This window comes from Salvelinus namaycush, chromosome 37 (assembly GCF_016432855.1).
Source record: "Salvelinus namaycush isolate Seneca chromosome 37, SaNama_1.0, whole genome shotgun sequence".
NCBI lineage: Eukaryota > Metazoa > Chordata > Actinopteri > Salmoniformes > Salmonidae > Salvelinus > Salvelinus namaycush.
In genome coordinates this window covers 28,198,685-28,222,114 of record NC_052343.1, presented here as the reverse complement: position 1 = coordinate 28,222,114, position 23,430 = coordinate 28,198,685, and the positions used below count along the sequence as shown (strand labels likewise).

General features: G+C 43.5%; 1 protein-coding gene across 1 annotated transcript in view; it reads right to left on the bottom strand.

Annotated features, from left to right (window-relative positions):
- LOC120030952 (FH1/FH2 domain-containing protein 3-like) overlaps positions 1–23,430 on the bottom strand; it is a gene marked incomplete at its 5' end in the record, with an annotated part of 90,539 nt that overhangs the window by 18,853 nt on the left and 48,256 nt on the right. Inside the window, 13 exons of the mRNA XM_038976459.1 lie at positions 83–670; positions 719–1,051; positions 1,342–1,562; positions 1,680–1,952; positions 2,932–3,140; positions 5,349–5,483; positions 5,659–5,826; positions 11,437–11,751; positions 15,756–16,012; positions 16,257–16,400; positions 16,613–16,707; positions 18,492–18,603; positions 19,703–19,797. Of these exons, the coding sequence (XP_038832387.1) occupies positions 83–670; positions 719–1,051; positions 1,342–1,562; positions 1,680–1,952; positions 2,932–3,140; positions 5,349–5,483; positions 5,659–5,826; positions 11,437–11,751; positions 15,756–16,012; positions 16,257–16,400; positions 16,613–16,707; positions 18,492–18,603; positions 19,703–19,797 (2,945 nt within the window). The remainder of the gene's footprint in view (positions 1–82; positions 671–718; positions 1,052–1,341; positions 1,563–1,679; positions 1,953–2,931; positions 3,141–5,348; positions 5,484–5,658; positions 5,827–11,436; positions 11,752–15,755; positions 16,013–16,256; positions 16,401–16,612; positions 16,708–18,491; positions 18,604–19,702; positions 19,798–23,430) is intronic.

Sequence of the window (23,430 nt, the reverse complement as noted above, 5' to 3'; positions counted from 1 at the left end):
TTCACAAATTAATTTCTTGAGCAAATCACATACATTTCCTATACGTATAAATATGTAGGACCAAACCAGTCAACAAAGGTACCTTGGTAACAGGCAGCTCCTTGGACTTTGTTTCAAACAGGTGTTCCAGCTTGGACGTGTCCACTTTGACCGGCTCCAGTTTGGACCAGAGAGACTCTCTACAACGCTTGTGGTTCCTGTACTGGCCGTCCATGGGCCTTACCTCGTTCCAGAAGAGACGGATAGTCTTCTTCTTTTTCTGGAACAGAGGGGGCTCCCCTGTCCCCCGGCTCAGCTGGGGGGACCCCGGGTAGGGCTGGGCGGGTCCGGGGGGCATGAAGGGCGGGGGAGGGGGCATCATGCCAGGGACAGGAGGGGGTGGGGGGCAGCCAAACAGGCCCAGGGGAGGGGGAGGGGGCAGGGCGGAGAGACAGGGAGGAGGGGGAGGGATCATCAGGTCACTGGAGCCCATCAGCACACTGTCCACGTCTAGGATGTCCAGATCATCCTCGTCTGCCAGGTCTGTAAAGTCCATCTCTTTAATACGCAGCTCCCTGGGGGCTGCCATCAGTTGGTCCCAGATATAATCTGACTCCTTCTTCGGAGGTAGGGGAGAGGAGGACGGGGCCGGAGGAGCTTTGTCTTTATCAGGTTGAAGCTGCCCCTGCTGCTGCTTCTCCAATGCCTCCAGCTCGTGAGGCGACACAAGGCTTTTAACAAGGTCTCCAAATTTCTCGGCCACGGCCCTGACGCTCCCCTGGTTCTCCAGGTGTTGCACCTCCATCTTCTTGACATTCTCCTCGCAGGCCTGCCTGCTGGCCTCAAGTGTAGAGATACGACTGGCTAGGCTGGCCACCGACGACCCGTCCTGACCCTCCAGTGATGACGTCTCCATCCCCTCTTTGCATTTCTCAGTCTGTTCCGTCTCTCCCGCCTTCTCTTCGTCCTCGTCGGCAGTGGTCTTGTTCTGGGCATAGAGCATGTCCAGCATGAAGCGCTTGCTGTTGAGGATCTTGCTGCACTGCCCATTCACGTCTTCCTCCTTAATGCACTGGCCTAGAGGAGGACAAACACAAGGAGGAAGGGTGGATTGGATTACTATTGGAATACTATTGGATTGCTAGCCTTCAGAACAGAATAGAGAGCAGATCTATATATCAGAAACTGAAATGAGAGCATGGGCAGAATGAAATGTTCTGACATGAGTTGAACTTCAATGTTTGCCTACTGATGTACAGCATATGGAAGATCAGCAAGTGTTCCATTTACAGTATGGGCACAAATCACAAGTCATATGTTAAGTCATAAAAGGCCAAGTGTCCTAAAGTCTGTATTTCCTGCTGGTGGGCAGCTGGTACCTGGTTCATGGTTGCTGTTGACTTTCTCCTCCCTCTCCTCTCTCTCCAGAGTGCTACTGGCTGAGGAGATACTGGAGGCAGAACAGTTGTCCTTCTCATTCACTTCCTCGTTCTGCCTCTCCTTCTCACTGAGGAGGACCAGTCTCTCCTCCACCTCCCTCTCCTCCGACGCAGCCTGCTCCCTCTTTCCCTCCTCCTCCACCTCTATCTCTACCACTTCTACATCCTCTATCTCCACCTCTTCTCCCTCTACCTCTACCTCCTCTTCTACCTTCTCTTCTCCCTCCACCTCATTCCCTGACTGTCTCTCTTCCTCCCTACCCTCCTCCTCCCTTTCTTCCTGCTCTTTACCCTGTGTCTGTTCATCTACCGCTGACTCCACTAGCTCTAGTACTTCCTGCTTGGGCTCAACTTCAGCTACTTCCTGCTTCTCTGTCTGCGTCTCTGTCTCTGCCTGCTCCTCGCCTGGCGCCGAGGGGGTTTGGGAGGGGGGCTCTGTGGGTTCTGGAGAAGGTCCTGATACTATTAACTCTGGCGCTGGACTTGTAGTTCTAGTCTGAAGGTCACGGCTTGGCTCTACGTCTACTTCACTTCCTGGTAGAGAAAACAGGACCAAACAAAACAGAACGCTACTTTAAGGGTCTCGATTGTGTGCCTTTTCAATATTGTCGGATATCATTTTTAAATGATCTTGTTTATAATGTAAATACCATATAATTGCTCTGTGACATTTAATGAATTAAAATGATAAATTGTCTAGATTTTGGTCCGGAGCACAAGTCGTATTAAGCATGTCAATTCGTACTTCATTGAATGTTACAGGAAATGAATTAACAGCTATGATGACAATGTGTTTCGAAATTAGATTCGACATCTCATTTGATCCCATTATCCCATTTTGGTGGATTAGAATAACCACCCCAGACTAGCAACATCTAGTTCTCATGATATTCATTCATGTATCATCATAACTGAGTCTGTGAGGTATTGAAAGGCTTGTCCCTCTATGGTCAGTGCTGTAGTCCACAGTCCACCACACCTCTTCCTGGCTCCTACTGTAGAATGTGAATGGAACCCCATATTAAGAGTTCCACGCCCTAGCGGCTGGCGCTACCACAGCCAAAACCACACTACAATCACATACAAATCACTGGGGTATGCCTGGGACCTAAAAGCTAGCCTCTCACTACATTTCAAACCATCATGCAAAGCATTTTCCCACAGGCAGCTAAAGTAATGTCCATCCCATCCTAAAACATATTTGGGATTTAGCAACATACACTTACAGACACCTCATTCTGAAGCACACAGAAAAACAAGAATTAAATCCTTTTCTTATCAAGTCCTGCAGATTTTTTTGCCCAACAGACAACATGCAGCCATCATTAGTCCAGCTGACTCTAATTCCAGTGTGAGTGAATCACCCTCCATCTGTTAATTCAGACCCCGGGAACAAATACATAAAACTTCTCTGGACCGGTAATGATTGTTAAATGTTTGGAGAATGTTATGTTATTCTGAGTCTGGGATGGGAGCTTTAATGTTGGTTAAACGTTTGTAAAATGTTATTTACCCTGCGTCTGGGATGTCTGGGATGGAATGGGGCCAGCGTCTTCCGGAGAGGCGATGGAGGAGGGCGTGGCACAGCGGGGGGAGGCGGAGCGACTGGAGGGGGTGGGGCTCAGACTCAGGGTGATCTCTGTGCGCCCCCTAGGTGGCGCTCTCGCGCGCTCTCTCTCTTTCTCATACTCCTCTGCTGCGAGCCTCTCAACACACTTATATCTGGAAGAGGAAGGCACAGAATATTCTTCAGAAAGGATGTTACTCCACCTGTTTAGGTCTATTGTTATATCATCTCTATCTCATGGGGGTAGGAGACGATTCCTGCTTCTCTAACCTCGAGGCTACTGCCACCCCCTACCAGTAATATACTGTATTCAGTTCCCTCACACTTCCTTTTCTGAAACAGTGGCCAAATGTCTGGGACTCTGTGATGCTTCTCGGATTTCTCCAGGTGCTTAATTGACACATAAATGTTGAAGATACCTACAGTATACTACCTCGACTTCTCCACAGATGGGTCTGATAACAGTGTTTCATCTTGATTTAGACGTCACACTCTATTCAGTCAGAGGTACGGGACTGAAAATCCTATCAATTTACTGGACATACATTTAAAAAAGGCACCAAACATAACCTAGGATTCCTGTTTTAAATAACACTGATCATACATACGTCTGGAAGGTGGTACATTACACGTAGCCTACCTTATCTGGAGCGTATCCATGACTTAAAGCCAATTCCACCCCTCGTCCCATTCAGTTGTAGATGTCTTAATGCACAGCAGCAGGTCTAGAGGGGGCCTGACACATATATTTCAGCCCAGAGGCTGAGCCTGACTTGTTCTACATCTGCTAACAATTCTCCTCAAAAAGGTTTCAAGGCATATTACTCCCTCATGTCAGAGTCTTTCTGTTGTACTTATTACAGCTGAATGATTCTAGAATCTAGATTTATATAAAGCACTGTGTCTATCTGAATGATTCTAGAATCTTAATTGATATAAAGCACTGTGTCTATCTGAATGATTCTAGAATCTTAATTGATATAAAGCACTGTGTCTATCTGAATGATTCTAGAATCTTAATTGATATAAAGCACTGTGTCTATCTGAATGATTCTAGAATCTTAATTGATATAAAGCACTGTGTCTATCTGAATGATTCTAGAACCTTAATTGATATAAAGCACTGTGTCTATCTGAATGATTCTAGAATCTTAATTGATATAAAGCACTGTGTCTATCTGAATGATTCTAGAATCTCCATTGATATAAAGCACTGTGTCTATCTGAATGATTCTAGAATCTCCATTGATATAAAGCACTGTGTCTATCTGAATGATTCTAGAATCTCCATTGATATAAAGCACTGTGTCTATCTGAATGATTCTAGAATCTTAATTGATATAAAGCACTGTGTCTATCTGAATGATTATAGAATCTACATTGCTAGAGAGCACTGTGTCTATTTGTATATTAGAAATGAAAGTAGACAACATACCTCTCTTCTCTGGCCTGTCTTGTCTCTTCCCTCTTGTCCATGTAATCCCGACTGATAATGTTCCAAGTAAGTGAGTGAGAGAGAGAGAGAGAGAGAGAGAGAGAGAGAGAGAGAGAGAGAGAGAGAGAGAGAGAGAGAGAGAGAGAGAGAGAGAGAGAGAGAGAGAGAGAGAGAGAGAGAGAGAGACAGACAGACAGACAGACAGACAGACAGACAGTATGTGTAAAGAATGTGAGATCTATATCTTATTGTGCATATCAATTCATATTTGTTTTCATTCACATTCTATAGTACCTTTTTAAAAGACATCCTTAGTTAACCAATGAGAGAGTGTGAATAGATGTAGATACTGTGGGAGAGAAATAGTCTGACATGACAGAGGAGACACACAGACCAGAGGAGCTTTCCAGCGCTCCGTCTGACATCCAGCTCTTTATATGGCCATAGAAAACAAGTAAAAGGCAGGCCAGCAGGACTTTGTTTTCTGCCGAACCAATGTTTCCATGGCTGCACCCCAAATTGCACCCTATCCCATAATAAGTGCCCTACTTTTGACCAGAGACCTATGGCCCAGTAGAGCTCCATTTGGGATGCAGACCATGTATCTCCTCCTTAGATCCACAGTATGTCCCTGACTGATGACCACAATAAACAGACAGACAGACAAGTATGTCCAGTCTCTAAACATCTCCAACTCGTCTGATATATTGTGGAACAAGGCTCAGACTCTTATTCATCCCAGATAAAACTACATCACTCCAGCCGGTAACCTTACAGATAAGTGTAAAAATCTGTGGACAAAGTAGTTCCGTGTTTGATTCTGGTGAATTGGTTTGGGACTTTTAATGAGGGAACTGAACTGCAATGTAAACGTCAAAAGGATAGTTCCATCTATGAGTAGTGTGATGTGATGCAGGTTGGGACTCACTTGAAGCGGGTCCTCTCCTCCCTCTCGATTTTCTGCAGTCGTTCCTCCCTCTCTTGTCTCCTCCTCTCTCTCTCTGCAGTCAGAGACTCCTGGTGTTGTCTGTAGGAGGAGGACAACAAGCTCCCCAGAGAAGGTCTGGGTAACCCAACAGAGGAAGACCATATTACTTTTCCATTGGTCCTATTACACTGGGCAAGCTAAAACAAGCGCACCTAAATTATTTGAAAGAAAATAAATAATGTTTCAATCCAGGTCTGGAACTCATACACAGAGGTGGCTTATTTAATTGATTGATTGATTGAGTGCTGACCTGTCAGGCTTGGAGTCCAGCTGTGGGGCCCCTGAGGTGGCAAAGGTGCGGTGTACAGGGGTGGTGGGGGCGCTGGCAACACCCTGGGAGCGGTGTACAGGGGTGGTGGGGGCGCTGGCTACACCCTGGGACCTGCCAGGGAGCGCCATGACGTGGCCTATGTGTCGGCTGGAAACAACAGGAGGAGGAAACATTGTTATTCACGGTAATAATTCCCAACACCACGGAAGTGTGTCTCAAATGGCAGCCTATTCCCTATATAGTGCACTACTTTTAACCAGAGCCTTATGGGCCCTTGTCAAAAGTAACGCACTATAAAGGGAATAGGGTGCCATTTGGGACTCAGCCCAACTTTTGGCTCTGATTCGGTCACTGTGTGACATTCACTAACTCAAAGTGTGGTGTCAAAAAAGACCAGACACATGTGCCTATAAAAACAACGTCCTCTCTGGACAGCTTTAAAAATAAAGTAAAAATATGTTTGATGTCCTCTGTGCCCATATGAATACCTCCTATGATGTAACTGGAATGATGAGATAGATGTTCTTCTTCTATGTTTTTGTTTTATTGTTTCACTGCTATACTGTGTTCGGTCTTGTCTAGCCATGTCTCAAGAGGACCACAATGGAAATAAGTCCCAGACTTTATTGTGCGTTATCCTCAATGATTTTACTCATGTGCATGTATGGCTTTTTCAAGTTTTATGTGTGCTTGTTTTTTTAAATGGTCGAATTAATAAACTAAACTAAACTTAACCTTTCCCACTGTATGTTAAATAGCTGTGGTTGTACAGTGTTGACTAACCAAGGCTGACTGTAGTTCTGTGTATGACCATGAGACCTATTCGCATCATGGGTATACACTGACAGTATAGGTTTCTATAGGTTTATCACCACGGTCATCACACATCTCACACTGCTCTATGAGGACAGCCTTGCTAGCACTCTCTCTGGGCAGCTGGCATCAGCAGCCAGGAGGCATCAGGCTTATTCCACTCTCTGGGCAGCTGGCATCAGCAGCCAGGAGGCATCAGGCTTATTCCACTCTCTCTGGGCAGCTGGCATCAGCAGCTAGGAGGCATCAGGCTTATTCCACTCTCTCTGTGCAGCTGGCATCAGCAGCCAGGAGGCATCAGGCTTATTCCACTCTCTCTGGGCAGCTGGCATCAGCAGCCAGGAGGCATCAGGCTTATTCCACTCTCTCTGTGCAGCTGGCATCAGCAGCCAGGAGGCATCAGGCTTATTCCACTCTCTCTGGGCAGCTGGCATCAGCAGCCAGGAGGCATCAGGCTTATTCCACTCTCTCTGGGCAGCTGGCATCAGCAGCCAGGAGGCATCAGGCTTATTCCACTCTCTGTGTGCAGCTGGCATCAGCAGCCAGGAGGGATCAGGCTTATTCCACTCTCTCTGTGCAGCACAAATGGCACCCTATTCCCAATATATAGGGTGCCCTCTGGTCAAAGGTATTGCACTATATAAGGGGCGGCAGGTAGTCTAGTGGTTAGAGTGTTGGGCCAGTAACCGGGAGTTTGCTGGATCGAATCCCCGCGCTGACAAGGTAAAAATCTGTCCTTCTGCCCCTGAACAAGGCAATTTAACTCACTGTTCCCTGATTGGCTGTCATTGTAAATAAGAATTTGCTGTTAACTGACTTGCCTGGTAAAATATATATTTTTAAACATGAAATATAAGGGATAGGGTATGCTTTGGGACACTTCCTCTGCCTGTGGAGGTCCTGAAAGGCAGTCGCCAGACACCCAAGACAAGCACACAGCCAAGAGCAGCGGAACTTGAGTGGGATTCAACTTAAGGGAGGAAATGACTCAAGAGCAGAGCTGACCCCTAAACAACCCTGCTGCTTTTTAAGGTGCTTCTTAATGGCTCTGTTGAATGAGATAGTGAAGCAAGCAGCACTGCATTCCAAGAGGTGCTCAGCATGCAGCAGCAGGGTTCACTGCCATGTCATGGTGTGTTTGATACAGTTGGAAAGGACTGATGCATCATTTAAATCTCCAGGGTGTCCAGGTCACCACTGTCAAATCACTAGGAATTCAGCTAAAAATAGCATTTAGAGATGTAGAAATTAGTTTCATGTAGAAATTTGTTTCACTAAAGGGAACCAAATTCCCCTCAACCCCCCATGCGTGTACAGTATCTAAATAGATGCCCTAAGATAGCAGAGGCTAAGTCTTACCAATAAGACTATAAGACTAGTATTATCCTAGAGCCTAAGTCTTACCTATAAGACTATAAGACTAGTGTTAACCTGGAGGATAAGTCTTACCAATAAGACTATAAGACTAGTATTATCCTAGAGCCTAAGTCTTACCTATAAGACTATAAGACTAGTGTTAACCTGGAGGATAAGTCTTACCTATAAGACTATAAGACTAGTATTAACCTGGAGGCTAAGTCTTACCTATAAGCCTATAAGACTAGTATTAACCTGGAGGTTAAATCTTACCTATAAGCCTATAAGACTAGTATTAACCTGGAGGCTAAGTCTTACGTATAAGACTATAAGACTAGTATTATCCTAGAGCCTAAGTCTTACCTATAAGACTATAAGACTAGTATTAACCTGGAGGCTAAGTCTTACGTATAAGACTATAAGACTAGTATTAACCTGGAGGCTAAGTCTTACCTATAAGACTATAAGACTAGTGTTAACCTGGAGGCTAAGACTTATCTATAAGACTATAAGACTAGTGTTAACCTGGAGGCTAAGACTTACCTATAAGACTAGTATTAACCTGGAGGCTAAGTCTTACCTATAAGCCTATAAGACTAGTATTAACCTGGAGGCTAAGTCTTACCTATAAGACTAGTGTTAACCTAGTGGCTAAAACTTACCTATACGACTAGTGTTAACCTGGAGGCTAAGTCTTACCTATAAGACTATAAGACTAGTGTTAACCTGGAGGCTAAGTCTTACCTATAAGACTATAAGACTAGTGTTAACCTAGTGGCTAAGACTTACCTATAAGACTAGTGTTAACCTGGAGGCTAAGTCTTACCTATAAGACTAGTGTTAACCTAGCGGCTAAGTCTTACCTATAAGACTATAAGACTAGTGTTAACCTGGAGGCTAAGTCTTACCTATAAGACTATAAGACTAGTGTTAACCTGGAGGCTAAGTCTTACCTATAAGACTATAAGACTAGTGTTAACCTGAAGGCTAAGTCTTAACTACAAGAATATAAGACTAGTATTAACCTAGAGCCTAAGTCTTACCTATAAGACTATAAGACTAGTGTTAACCTGGAGGCTAAGACTTACCTATAAGACTAGTGTTAACCTGGAGGCTAAGACTTACCTATAAGACTAGTGTTAAACAGGAGGCTAAGTCTTACCTATAAGACTATAAGGCTAGTATTAACCTGGAGGCTAAGTCTTACCTATAAGACTAGTGTTAACCTAGCGGCTAAGTGTTACCTATAAGACTATAAGACTAGTGTTAACCTGGAGGCTAAGTCTTACCTATAAGACTATAAGACTAGTGTTAACCTGGAGGATAAGTCTTACCTATAAGACTATAAGACTAGTGTTAACCTGGAGGCTAAGTCTTACCTATAAGACTAGTGTTAACCTAGCGGCTAAGTCTTACCTATAAGCCTATAAGACTAGTGTTAACCTGGAGGCTAAGTCTTACCTATAAGACTATAAGACTAGTGTTAACCTGGAGGCTAAGTCTTACCTATAAGACTATAAGACTAGTGTTAACCTGGAGGCTAAGTCTTACCTTCCAGCACTAACGGGTGCTCTAGATGTATACAATACAGCTGTTTGGCTGCTGAAGGGAAACAGTGAGGAGAGAGAGAGCAGAGGGACAGTCAAGTACAAATTGTAATGAAGGAAAGAAGCATGCAAGGGTTAAACACAAAGAAAACGGAAGTCTGGAGAACGATTGACTGAACGGATAGTAGCAAGATACATGGTGATTCCAAGAAGCAAGAGAATATTTCTGCCCCTCCCCCCACCGACACAGACTCTACATACTCTTTAAAAACAATCAAACCATTTTAAAATTCCCATATAGCCCACAGTTAAAAGACCTGTACTTCCTGGTGGGTCATTAAGACTAGGATGATATGGGATAGGAGGTAGGGGGTGCTCTACTGTAGGCCTACACACTGAGGCACTTCTGGCCTGGTCACAATATGGCCCCACTACTTTCCATCCTATCTCTATTGCTGCAGCTCCACACAACATTACACAGACATCTAAGAGACACTCAAACGTGAGTTATGGTGCGATTTCATTCTTGAATTTTATTTTCTAGGCATGTCTGGGTTTAACTGTGGTGCAACGCCACAATGAAAGACAGATGAGCAGTAAATGTCAGGAAAACGTAGTGTTCTCAACTGGAGTTGCACATCTAGCAGCTGACTCAGTCAAGGAAATGATACGTCTTTGTTCAAATTCTTCTCTTTCTTTTTTTTCCTGTGTATGCGTGCCATCCGGGATGGATGATAGAAGCAACATCAAATAAAACACAGCGGACAGGAAAATGTAGCAGCCTACTGGGCACCTGGTGTTAAACTATCTTTAAAAGGCCCACTGCAGACGGTTTTATCTCAATATCAAATCCTTTCTGGGTAACTATTAAGTACCTCAGTGATTTTTTTCAGTTCAAATGGTCAAAAATAAACAAAAATAGCTTCTTAGGAAAGAGCAATTTCTCAAGCAAGAATTTAGCTAGGACTATCTGGGAGTGGTTTGAGTACGGAGGTTTGTAAATCTCTTTCTTATTGGTCTATTAATAAAGTGGAGCCGGTTCAGAAGGGAAACCCCAGTGTGGTGACATCAGCTGATCGCATCAGCAGATATTGCACCAATTGGATTCACACTCTACTTCCATTCAGTCTATTTAAGTTGACCAGTTGTACACATGCTTCCTGGATGCTGGATGGCACGTGAATGCATGCACTGGTGTCTCTTGCTGTCGTTGTTGCTGTAACTAGCTGTTACTCGCTATGCTTGCTGATTCTGATATCCCACCAGCACCCCAGCCTCCACCTGTGGGTTCTGTGTTTCTTCCTTCAGGGGATTTGATATAGCATGTCGTGCTCACTGCCTGCAGTTATTTGATCATCTTCATATGACGCTTGGCTCTGGCAGTGAGCTAGCCTGAAGGAGCAGAGCCCTAATGCCAAGACTATGCATTGTCATTTTTTCTAACGAATGGTTAAATGTACATGTGGTGTTTCATTTCTGAAACTCATTTACCGCCTGGTGATGTCAGCAGGCAGGCCAAATCATCCCATCATAACAGGAGGAGATTTCAGGCGGTCTTTCCAATCAGTTCTTACACTAAAAGGGTATTTTCACAGTATTATTCCAACCTCATAGTGTGGAAATATATATACAACACAGGAAAAGCAAATGTTTTACTGCACTGGGCCTTTAAAGGTCAAAGGAATGGCGAGGCAAGCTAAAGATGTGTTCAACTGGACACAAGCTAAAGCATACATAACATGCATGAGGGAGACCATCTACAAGTGCCGTAAAGCAAATATGACTCGACAACACTCGACAATCTGTCTGACACGGTAGACATTAACACTGTCTATACCCCTGTCCAAAAGACATTCAGTACAGCAGCTTCTCAGCCAAATGGATTGTGAGGGAGCAAGCCAGGCAGACATGAAGACACAGACATCAGTGTTGAGGGATGACAGTGTACATTTAAGAGTTGGGGAGGTATTCCTTCATAGTGAATGTAATGCCAGAGGTGAAGAAGTGAACTGTATAGCTCCTGTTGCTGCTGCACCTCTACCTGTAGCGCTGTTGTCTGGCCACGCCCCTCTCAACACACTCCTCGGCCCCAGCAGAGGCAGACACCTGGCTCAGGTCCACGTCAGGGGGGAGTGGGAGGGGGTGGGGGAGGGGCTTGGGCGGTTGGAGGTAGGACTGACTACGTCCCCTCGAGGGGGAGGAGGAGCAGGAGAGGGAGGAAGAGGAGGGTACAGAGGTGCTGTGCTGTTGGCCCAGAGGGTGGGCAGTGCCTGGCAGTCTCCCCCAGCCCAGAGCTATGACCAGGGAAGTAGATCTGGGACTGGGAGAGACATCCTGGGGGTTAGAGCCAGTGTTTCTAGGGGGAGTGGACACAGGGGCCATAGGGCTGGCCATGGCCACACTCTCTCTCTCTCTCTGAGGCGGCTGAGGCGTCAGGGATGAGTTTGACCATACAGTGAAAAGGAGAACACAAGCTAGAGGAGTCCTCTACTGCCTGCACGGGCACCGTGCTAAAACAACAGAGTAACAGAGCAAAGGGGAGGACAAAGGGGGTGGGGTATATCCAAGGGGAATACATTACACGTTTACAATAACACATATGCTTTTTTTGTAGTTCTAACACACCCATACACTGCTAACACCACTATATATCGTCCAGTAAGGGAGAGATGGATGGAGGACAAGACTGACAGAAAGATATGGAAGAAGAGGTTCTATTTGGGGGAAAACCTGTTGTCCTGAAATACCTGTGGAAGCCCTTTCTAGTGGTCTCTGTGATATCATGACTCTCATCATCTTCCTCATCCTCCTCTTCCTCCTCATCCTCTTCCTCCTCTCTGAAAAGGAGGGGTGGAGGGATGGATGGAGGGGAGGGGAGGGAGAAAATAGACGGGAAAGAGTAGAAAGAGGAAAAGGAGGAGAAATTGCAACAGACAACATGAACAAAATACAGTAGAAAACTGTCCAGATAAAGAGACAAAGAACTGACAGACAGAATGCAGTACACACAGCACGCCCTGTCAAAACTGACAAGGGACCTAAAAATGTGTACACAAGGCAGTATAGTTCAAAGAGGTTCAAAGCTTTTAGTTAGTATGTCCTCATTTCATTCATTACATACAGTGCTTGATAATGTTAAAAAACAGCATGAGAACTGACTAAATCAATGTCAGCTAACCATCTGGCATACACAAGCAGCTCTGGACCAGCCAGTAACATCTTAGGGACCAGTAACGGTCCCCGGACCAGAGGTTGATCAATGATCATAGTGTACATCCCAAACGGCACCCTATTCCCTATATAGTGCACTACTTTTGACCAGAGCCATATGGGCTTTGGTCAAAAGTAGTGCACAATGTAGGAGAATGGTGCCACTTGGGACACAACCATTGACTAGGCTGTGACTGTGTGGTCATATCTGGAGGGTTTTAATTGATAAAGGATTGTCGCATACATCATATGCATACGAGAGTCCTTCTAGTCCCATTGTGCTGCCAAGTTTCCTCTGACCCGCCCGCCTGTGTTTCATTACCGATATGGAAAACACTGATCTTCAAAGGCGGTCTGAATTTCCTGTGTGTGGTGGACTGGACTGATGGGAGTCAGTATCATATAGCCCTCTGGGTTCAATTGAACTATCTGCAGAACTGAACTGGAGCGCTAACAGAAATGCTACCAGAAATGCTAGTTAAAAAGAACTGTCATTACTAATGGTGGACAGTATGATGCTGTGTGTGGCAGGGTGAAAGGTAGCCATCACACTGTGCCTTCAGAAATGATTCCCACTCCTTGACTTTTTCCACATTTTGTTGTGCTACAGCCTGAATATATATTTTTTTAACAAATTGATTAAAAATGAAAAGCTGAAATGTCTTGAGTCAATAAGTATTCAATCCCTTTGTTATGGCAAGACTAAATACGTTCAGGAGTAAACATATGCTGAACAAGTCACATAATACATTGCTCTGTGTGCAATAATAGTGTTTAACATGATTTTTGAATGACTACCTCATCTCTGTACCCCACACATACAATTATCTGGAAGGTCCCTAAGTAGAGCAGTGAATTTGAAAAACCTATTTAACCACAAAGACCAGGGAGGTTTTCCAATGCCTCGCACCTATTGGTAGATAGGTCAAAATAAAAAAGCAGACATTGAATATCCCTTTGAGCATGGTGAATATTAATTACACTTTGGGTGGTGTATCAATACACCCAGTCACTACAAAGTACGAGGCCAATGGTGACTTTAAAACAGTTACAGAGTTTAATGGCTGTGATAGGAGGAAAATGAGAATGGATCAACAACATTGTAGTTACTCCACAATACTAACCTAATTGACAGAGTGAAAAGGAAGCCTGTACAGAATAAAAATATTCCAAAACATGCATCCTGTTTGCAACAAGGCACTAAAGTAATACTGCAAAACATATGGCAAAGCAAATACCTTTTAGTCCTGAATACAAAGTGTTATGTTTGGGGCAAATCTAATACAACACATTGTACCACTCTCCATATTTTTAAGCATAGTGGTGGTTGCATCATGTTATGGGTATGCTCATAATCATTTTTCAGGATAAAAAATAAATGGAATGGAGCTAAATCCGAGAGGAAAACTTAGTTCAGTCTGCTTATCACCAGACACTGGGAGATAAATTCACTTTTCAGAAGGACAATAACCTAAAGCACAAGGCCAAATCTACACAGGAGTTGCTTAACAAGAAGACAGTGAATGTTCCTGAGTGGCCCAGTTACAGTTTAGACTTACAAATCTGTTTGAAAATCTATGGCAAGACCTGAAAACTGTTGTCTAGCAATAATTAACAACCAATTTGACAGAGCTTGAAGAATTTTGAAAAGAATAATGGGTAAATGTTACACAATCCATGTGTGGAAGCTCTTAGAGACTTACCCAGAAAGACTCACAGCTGAAATCACTGCCAAAGGTGCTTCTACAAAGTATGTGAATACTTATCTAAATGAGATATTGCAGTATTTCAATTTCAATAGATTTGCAAACATTTCTAAAAACATGTTTTCACTTGGTCATTATGGGGTAGTGTGTGGAGATGGGTGAGACAGAAAAAAAATGTAATGACTTTTGAATTCAGTCTGAAACACAACAAAATGTGTAATAAGTCAAGGGGAAGGAATACTTTATGAAGGCGCTGTAGTACAGTTTTACATCATTGGTCCTTCATCTTGAAACATAGGAAGGTTATGAGTAAGGTTTGTAATGACTGTGATATGTGGTTGCCTTATTTAACTTAGTTGAATGCACTGACTGTAAGTCACTTTGGAGAAGAGTGTCTGCCAAATGGCCAACATGTTTAAATGTAACGTACCTGTGGTGGTTAACAGAGAACTTCTTATCATATTAGATATACTATACTTATTATCAGTAAGAAATTATCAGTTAAGAACAATTCTAGCCCTGTTCTTGTCCAGTGAGTTTATAACACTGGGACAGAGAGTTCACAAATAATCATTTCTTTAGGCAAAGACAAAGACCATTTCTGTTACTGTATTGGGCATACCAGACCGGTAGTCAAATTGTATCACACAAAAAATAAACGCATTATTATTTTGCTTTAGTTAAGTGTGAATTCCTAGTGGCTGTGTACACATTAACATTATTGAAGTAAAACTATTGCAGTGTTGGTTGAAATTCAACAAACATTCCCTCAAAGGGAAACATGACTTGTGACAGACACATACAGGGATGCATCCCAAATGGTACCTTTACTGCCAAATGTAGTGCACTACATAGGTAATAGGGTGCCATTTGGGACACGAGCACAGTAATAACTAATAATAACTCCTAATAACCAATAATAACTCCTAATAATTAATAATAACTCATAAAAATTCCTAATAACGCCTATCCCTGTTTACAGAAGCTTCCTATTTCCTTCAGCAGCTCCACGAGGTCACAAAATGTTGACAGTCTGAAGATGAATCTAAACATCACTTTGAAACAGCAGCCCATGCCCTGTCTCTCTTTTATAACTATATAATGACATTCTTCATTCATATTGGCTCTGGTTGGAACACACACATCTGTACAAGACTGTAACGTAATACTACACTGGCAGTCAAACCCTTTCCGGTTCTGAACTGCATCATGGATCCAGAATCATCTGTGTGTTTTCCCGTTCCTCACAGTTGATTCTCTGGGTAGTGAAGTAAAAACAAACCGAACCATTTCAGCTGACCATTTAAGATCATATTGGCAAGTTTCAGTTAATAACAGAAGCAGGGATATGCTTCTCCCTTTAACCCATTCACACTTTCTACCTCTCCCCCTCCCTTCTCCTGTTTGCCCCACCCATCACCCACACTCCTCCGCTCCAACTCACCTTTCGCTAACGTCGTCGATGCCCTGACCTCCGAAGGGCAGAAAGCTACCGTTGTGTCCCCCGTGAGAGTGAGGGCTGCTGGGAGAAGCGGGGGCCGAGGTGAGGCCTCTCCCATTCTGGAGGGAGTGTCTCCGGCTGCGTCTCCTCTCCAGGCCTCGCCGGTCGTTGGTGCCCCCCACGCTGGCACGCCGCCGGTTCTTCCGACCCACGGTAGGCGGCTGGCTCTCGTCGTCCCCGTCCTCGTGGCGCAGAGCAGTCTGGAGGCACAACAGGGAACAGTTAGACTAGCAGGGGACATGAGGTCCCTAGCAGACATGGGTCAACACTTTAGGACTATTTCATTGGTCCCATTGAGGACAAACTAAATCAAGCTTGTCAAGTATTTATTTGTATATTTGACCAAGTTTTGTACCTATAGCGCTCTGGTAGTGTCTCAACAACAAACTAGTTAAGTGGCTAAGCCAGGAAGTGAATTCCACTAAGCCGAGGAGGTGGAGGTACCTCGTAAATGTTAAACTGCTCCATGAGGTCCAGGTCTGTTCCCTTCCTGCTACGGTGTCTCTGAGACATGGCCTCCATGCCCTGCTCCTCCAAACAGTCCACCACGTCATAGAATGAGTCCTGGTCAGGCAGGCCCGCTAGAGTCTGAAACACACACACAAATGCCATCATTTGGGAGGGAGAGAAAGAGAGAGAGAGTTGTAAAGAGAGAGATGTAGAAAGAGAGAAAGAAATAAAAGACAAAGATATGCGAGTGAAATGTAGAGAGAGAAAAAAATTGAGAGACAGAGAAAAAGAGATGAAGAGAGAGAGGAATGAAGAGAGAGAGAGGAATGAAGAGAGAGAGAGAGACCGACCTTGTTGATGAGGGTCATGGCATACACCAGCAGCTCTGTGTCCACCCCATCCTTCTCCTCCAGAATCTCCATGGCATTGGACCACAGCTTACAGCCTGCACCACAAAGCATGCACCACACAGTCGGTCCAAAGGTACCACAATCCACCTATGCTCTGGATTCAAATTAACCATATATATAGAGAAAATACACTTTAAACAAAACAATATGGATATCAGGAGTAGATCATGAAATATAAGACTAATAGAAGCTGAAACAGTAATGATATCAGGAGTAGATCATGTACTATTAGACTAATAGAAGCTGAAACAGTAAGGATATCAGGAGTAGATCATGTACTATTAGACTAATAGAAGCTGAAACAGTAATGATATCAGGAGTAGATCATGTAATATTAGACTAATAGAAGCTGAAACAGTAATGATATCAGGAGTAGATCATGTACTATTAGACTAATAGAAGCTGAAACAGTAATGATATCAGGAGTAGATCATGTACTATTAGACTAATAGAAGCTGAAACAGTAATGATATCAGTAGTAGATCATGTAATATTAGACTAATAGAAGCTGAAACAGTAATGATATCAGGAGTAGATCATGTAATATTAGACTAATAGAAGCTGAAACAGTAATGATATCAGGAGTAGATCATGTAATATTAGACTAATAGAAGCTGAAACAGTAATGATATCAGGAGTAGATCATGTACTATTAGACTAATAGAAGCTGAAACAGTAATGATATCAGTAGTAGATCATGAAATATTAGACTAATAGAAGCTGAAACAGTAATGATATCAGGAGTAGATCATGTACTATTAGACTAATAGAAGCTGAAACAGTAATGATATCAGGAGTAGATCATGAAATATTAGACTAATAGAAGTTGAAACAGTAATGATATCAGTAGTAGATCATGTACTATTAGACTAATAGAAGCTGAAACAGTAATGATATCAGGAGTAGATCATGTAATATCAGACTAATAGAAGCTGAAACAGTAATGATATCAGTAGTAGATCATGTAATATTAGACTAATAGAAGCTGAAACAGTAATGATATCAGGAGTAGATCATGTAATATTAGACTAATAGAAGCTGAAACAGTAATGATATCACGAGTAGATCATGTAATATTAGACTAATAGAAGCTGAAACAGTAATGATATCAGGAGTAGATCATGTAATATTAGACTAATAGAAGCTGAAACAGTAATGATATCAGTAGTAGATCATGTAATATTAGACTAATAGAAGCTGAAACAGTAATGATATCAGGAGTAGATCATGTAATACTAGACTAATAGAAGCTGAAACAGTAATGATATCAGGAGTAGATCATGTAATATTAGACTAATAGAAGCTGAAACAGTAATGATATCAGGAGTAGATCATGTACAGTTGGACTAGTTGGAGGCAGCTCAAGTGTCCTGAACAGTTTCCAGGGTAGTAGTATCCGTGTGTGTGTGTGTGTGTGTGTGTGTGTGTGTGTGTGTGTGTGTGTGTGTGTGTGTGTGTGTGTGTGTGTGTGTGTGTGTGAGGCAGCGCTGCAGTCAGACAGTGGGGTCATGGACCGTCTCAGTCTTACCCAGAGCTCCTGGTATCAGGTTCTCTCTCCTTACACAGCCACAGGAGTGATGGGCTTAGACAGAGTTGAGACACACACACCTCCCTCCACTACTGGAGAGGACACAATGTGGGGCTTTTACAGAGGCAGGTAACTGAACCCCACCAGAGGAGAGCGTTACAGTCTTTTTCAATAAACACACACACTTACCTCCCGTGGTGTCTACAATGTGTGTGGTGTGTGTGTGTGTGTGTGGTGTGTGTGGTGTGTGGTGTGTGTGTGTGTGTAGGGTAGTGGTCTGGTCTCTCCTACCTCTCTTGGTGTCCACGGTGTTGACAGCATGGATGAGCAGGGCAGTGTTGGGTTCAGTGTACTCCACAAACACCAGTAACAGTTTCAGAGCTGTCTTCACTACCAGACGGAACTACACACACACACACACACACACACACACACACACACACACACACACACACACACACACACACACACACACACACACACACACACACACACACACACACACACACACACACACACACACACACACACACACACAGCAGAGCAGAAACAGGTTTTATGCACCAGGGACCATACCAATCTCATTCTGCATGTTATAACTGTATAGGCGCCATAACAGCCTTGGCTTCAGTGACTAACGGGGTACAGCATGCATGTTAACCACTGATAGGGTTTAAATGTGTCATTACATAGTGCCCGATAAGAGGTTTTCCTGCTCTGACAGCCCTGAGTGGTTGAGATAATGGCCTGATAGAAGATGTGTAGGAAATAAGGGAACAGGAGTTGTACTTGTAGGGGTGAATAATGCCGAGGGTTGTACTTGTAGGGGTGAATAATGCCGAGGGTTGTACTTGTAGGGGTGAATAATGCCGAGGGTTGTACTTGTAGGGGTGAATAATGCCGTGGTACAGCCAGAATGGAAAGACAGAAAAGAGAAAGAAAGGAAGGGATGTGAAGATCTGTGTGTAATAAAGTGAGTGCCTGACCGGGACATGATCAAAACCATGCTGTGTGTTACACTTGGCCAGGAAGAAGGAGCAGAGGAGAGAAGAATCGGTTAGAGCAGGAAATGCAGAGACACTCTCGCCCAGAGGAGAAAGAGGGAGAGAGAGAAAGACAGAGATAGAAAGGACAGAGAGAGAGTGGGCGAGAGAGAAAGAGAGGACAGAGAGAGTGAGAGAAGGAGAGAGGGAACAGAGAGAGAGAGAGAGAGAGAGAGAGAGAGAGAGAGAGAGAGAGAGAGAGAGAGAAGGAGAGAGGGGACAGAGAGAGACAGAGAGGACAGAGAGAGTGAGAGAAGGAGAGAGGAGACAGAGAGAGACAGAGAAAGAGAGAGAGAGAGAGAGAGAGAGAGAGAAGGAGAGAGGGGACAGAGAGAGAAGGATTGGGGGAGAAAATAGATTGACCTGGCCATCAGAGGATGGATGCATGTTCTACAGTTGTTATATGGTCAAATGCAAAAGTACAATGATATTTTCTTTGCAGGAAACTTGGTACTGTACCTTGGATCCAACGAGTGTGTAAAGCCATTGGACGGTTTCGTTGTGACTTATGAGGCCGTTCATTCCATCCACATACAGCATGATCTGTCCCAGAGCTGGAGAGAAACAGAGAGAGAGAGTTGAATTGAATTGCGAGAGAGAGCAAGAGAGAGAGAGAGAGAGAGAGAGAGAGAAAGAGAGAAAGAGAGAGAGATAGAGAGAAATAGAGAGAGATAGAGAGAAAGAGAAAGAGAGACGCTTGTTTCTGCAGCTCTGTGTTTGGTTACAAGAATGGGCCCGTTGAACATGAACCTGATGAGTTGTCATAAAAATACCAGGGAACAAATGAAAGATGGGGCTAGTTCTCTCTGTGCCATGGCAGGCAGTGCTGCGGCTCTCCCTCCCCCTCTTCCTCTATCTAGGTTAGACACACATCTGCCATTCCAGTTATGTTATTCTCTTCTTTTGCCACAAGACTGACTGCACAGACCCATATCCATCTGTCCTGCACATTACCCCCAAGAGTGGGAAAAAACTCCTCACTGATGTTCCCCTCTACTCTTTAGAATTAGAATTCTATAAGCCTCTAAAGAGAGTGACTCATGTGAGCAACAGTATGTTGGACCAGTTAGGAAGAGATAGCTAACTCTTTAGGAAAGAGACAGCAAGGACATCACCATAGAAACACAACACTGGACCAGATGTTAAGAAAAATCCCCACTTCCCATAATACCAAATCCAAACCAAGTCATATGAGTGAAATGAGAGAGGGATGAAAAGTGAGGGAGGGAGAGACGGAACTACAGAACATCAATAGTGGCAGACAAGGGATCTTTCCTTTCCTTGACATGTAGATAACGCTAACCAGATTGTCACTAATGTTGGAGTGCCTCTGACCTAGCTCCAGCTGCACTGCAGACATACACTATGAGGAGACAGACAGATTCCCCCATTCATGCAAAGTTACCAACACTGTATGAGCAGAAAGTTCAACAACAACTGATATGAACACAAAGTGAAGATATCCATTCATTTCAGATTGCTATGAAGTCAGAATAATGATATTCCAAATAATGACAGACATGATCTACAGTTGAACCAAAGCCAGATAACAACAGAGAGATATACTGAACAAGTGTGTTCTGTCTTTGACTGGGTTGTTCTCATCTGCCGTGTCTAACTGTCTGTGTGATGGAGGGTTCTGTACCTATAGGTGGTTGCTAAGCGTTACTATAATTAGCAGAGCCCAACTGACTGTGGAAACAACGACGTGTTGATGGACACAACATGCACACAACCACTGAATATTAGGAGAATGGAACACATTCCAGCCATGTGTCGTGTCTTTGCCTTGGATAAGACACATTCACAGCCATGCTTTGATAAGATACATTCTAGTCATGCTTAGATAAGACACATTCACAGCCATGCTTTGATAAGATACATTCTAGTCATGCTTAGATAAGACACATTCACAGCCATGCTTGAATAAGATACATTCCAGCCATGCTTGATGAAGACACATTCCAGCCATGCTTGGATAAGATACATTCCAGTCATGCTTGGATAAGACACATTCAAGCCATGCTTGATGAAGACACATTCCAGCCATGCTTGGATAAGACACATTCCAGCCATGCTTGATGAAGACACATTCCAGCCATGTTTGGATAAGATACATTCCAGTCATGCTTGGATAAGACACATTCAAGCCATGCTTGATGAAGACACATTCCAGCCATGTTTGGATAAGATACATTCCAGTCATGCTTGGATAAGACACATTCAAGCCATGCTTGATGAAGACACATTCCAGCCATGCTTGGATAAGACACATTCCAGCCATGCTTGATGAAGACACATTCCAGCCATGCTTGGATAAGACACATTCAAGCCATGCTTGGATAAGATACATTCTAGCCATGCTTGGATAAGACACATTCCAGCCATGCTTGAATAAGACACATTCCAGTCATGCTTGGATAAGATACATTCCAGCCATGCTTGGATAAGATACATTCTAGCCATGCTTGGATAAGACACATTCCAGCCATGCTTGGATAAGATACATTCCCGCCATGCTTGGATAAGATACATTCTAGCCATGCTTGGATAAGACACATTCCAGCCATGCTTAGATAAGACACATTCCAGTCATGCTTGGATAAGACACATTCTAGCGAATGCTTTGAGAAGACACATTCCAGTCATGCTTGGATAAGACACATTCTAGCCATGCTTTGAGAAGACACATTCCAGTCATGCTTGGATAAGACACATTCTAGCCATGCTTTGAGAAGACACATTCCAGTCATGCTTGGATAAGATACATTCTAGGCATGCTTTGTGAAGACACATTCCAGTCATGCTTGGATAAGACACATTCTAGCCATGCTTGGATAAGATACATTCTAGCCATGCTTGGATAAGATACATTCTAGCCATGCTTGGATAAGATACATTCTAGCCATGCTTGGATAAGACACATTCTAGCGAATGCTTTGAGAAGACACATTCCAGTCATGCTTGGATAAGACACATTCTAGCCATGCTTTGAGAAGACACATTCCAGTCATGCTTGGATAAGACACATTCTAGCCATGCTTTGAGAAGACACATTCCAGTCATGCTTGGATAAGATACATTCTAGGCATGCTTTGTGAAGACACATTCCAGTCATGCTTGGATAAGACACATTCTAGCCATGCTTGGATAAGATACATTCTAGCCATGCTTGGATAAGATACATTCTAGCCATGCTTGGATAAGATACATTCTAGCCATGCTTGGATAAGACACATTCCAGCCATGCTTAGATAAGACACATTCCAGTCATGCTTGGCTAAGACACATTCCAGTCATGCTTGGATAAGATACATTCCAGCCGTTGTAGAATAGGATACATTCCAGTCATGCTTTGATAAGATATATTCTAGCCATGCTTGGATAAGACACATTCCAGCCATGCTTGGATAAGACACATTAGAGCCATGCTTTGATAAGACACATTCCAGTCATGCTTAGATAAGATACATTCCAGCCATTCTTGGATAAGACACATTCCAGTCATGCTTGGATAATACACATTTAACCCATGCTTGGAAAAGACACATTCCAGTCATGCTTGGATAAGACACATGCCAGGCATGTTTGGATAAGATACATTAGAGCCATGCTTTGATAAGACACATTCCAGTCATGCTTAGATAAGATACATTCCAGCCATTCTTGGATAAGACACATTCCAGTCATGCTTGGATAATACACATTTAACCCATGCTTGGATAAGACACATTCCAGTCATGCTTGGATAAGACACATGCCAGGCATGTTTGGATAAGATACATTAGAGCCATGCTTTGATAAGACACATTCCAGTCATGCTTAGATAAGATACATTCCAGCCATTCTTGGATAAGACACATTCCAGTCATGCTTGGATAATACACATTTAACCCATTCTTGGATAAGACACATTCCAGTCATGCTTGGATAATACACATTTAACCCATTCTTGGATAAGACACATTCCAGTCATGCTTGGATAAGACACATGCCAGGCATGTTTGGATAAGATACATTAGAGCCATGCTTTGATAAGATACATTCTAGCCATGCTTTGATAAGACACATTCCAGCCATGCTTTGATAAGACACATTCCAGCCATGCTTTGATAAGATACATTCCAGTTATGCTTGGATAAGATTGTTTATCTGTGGGACAGATTGACAGGCTTCCACCACATAAT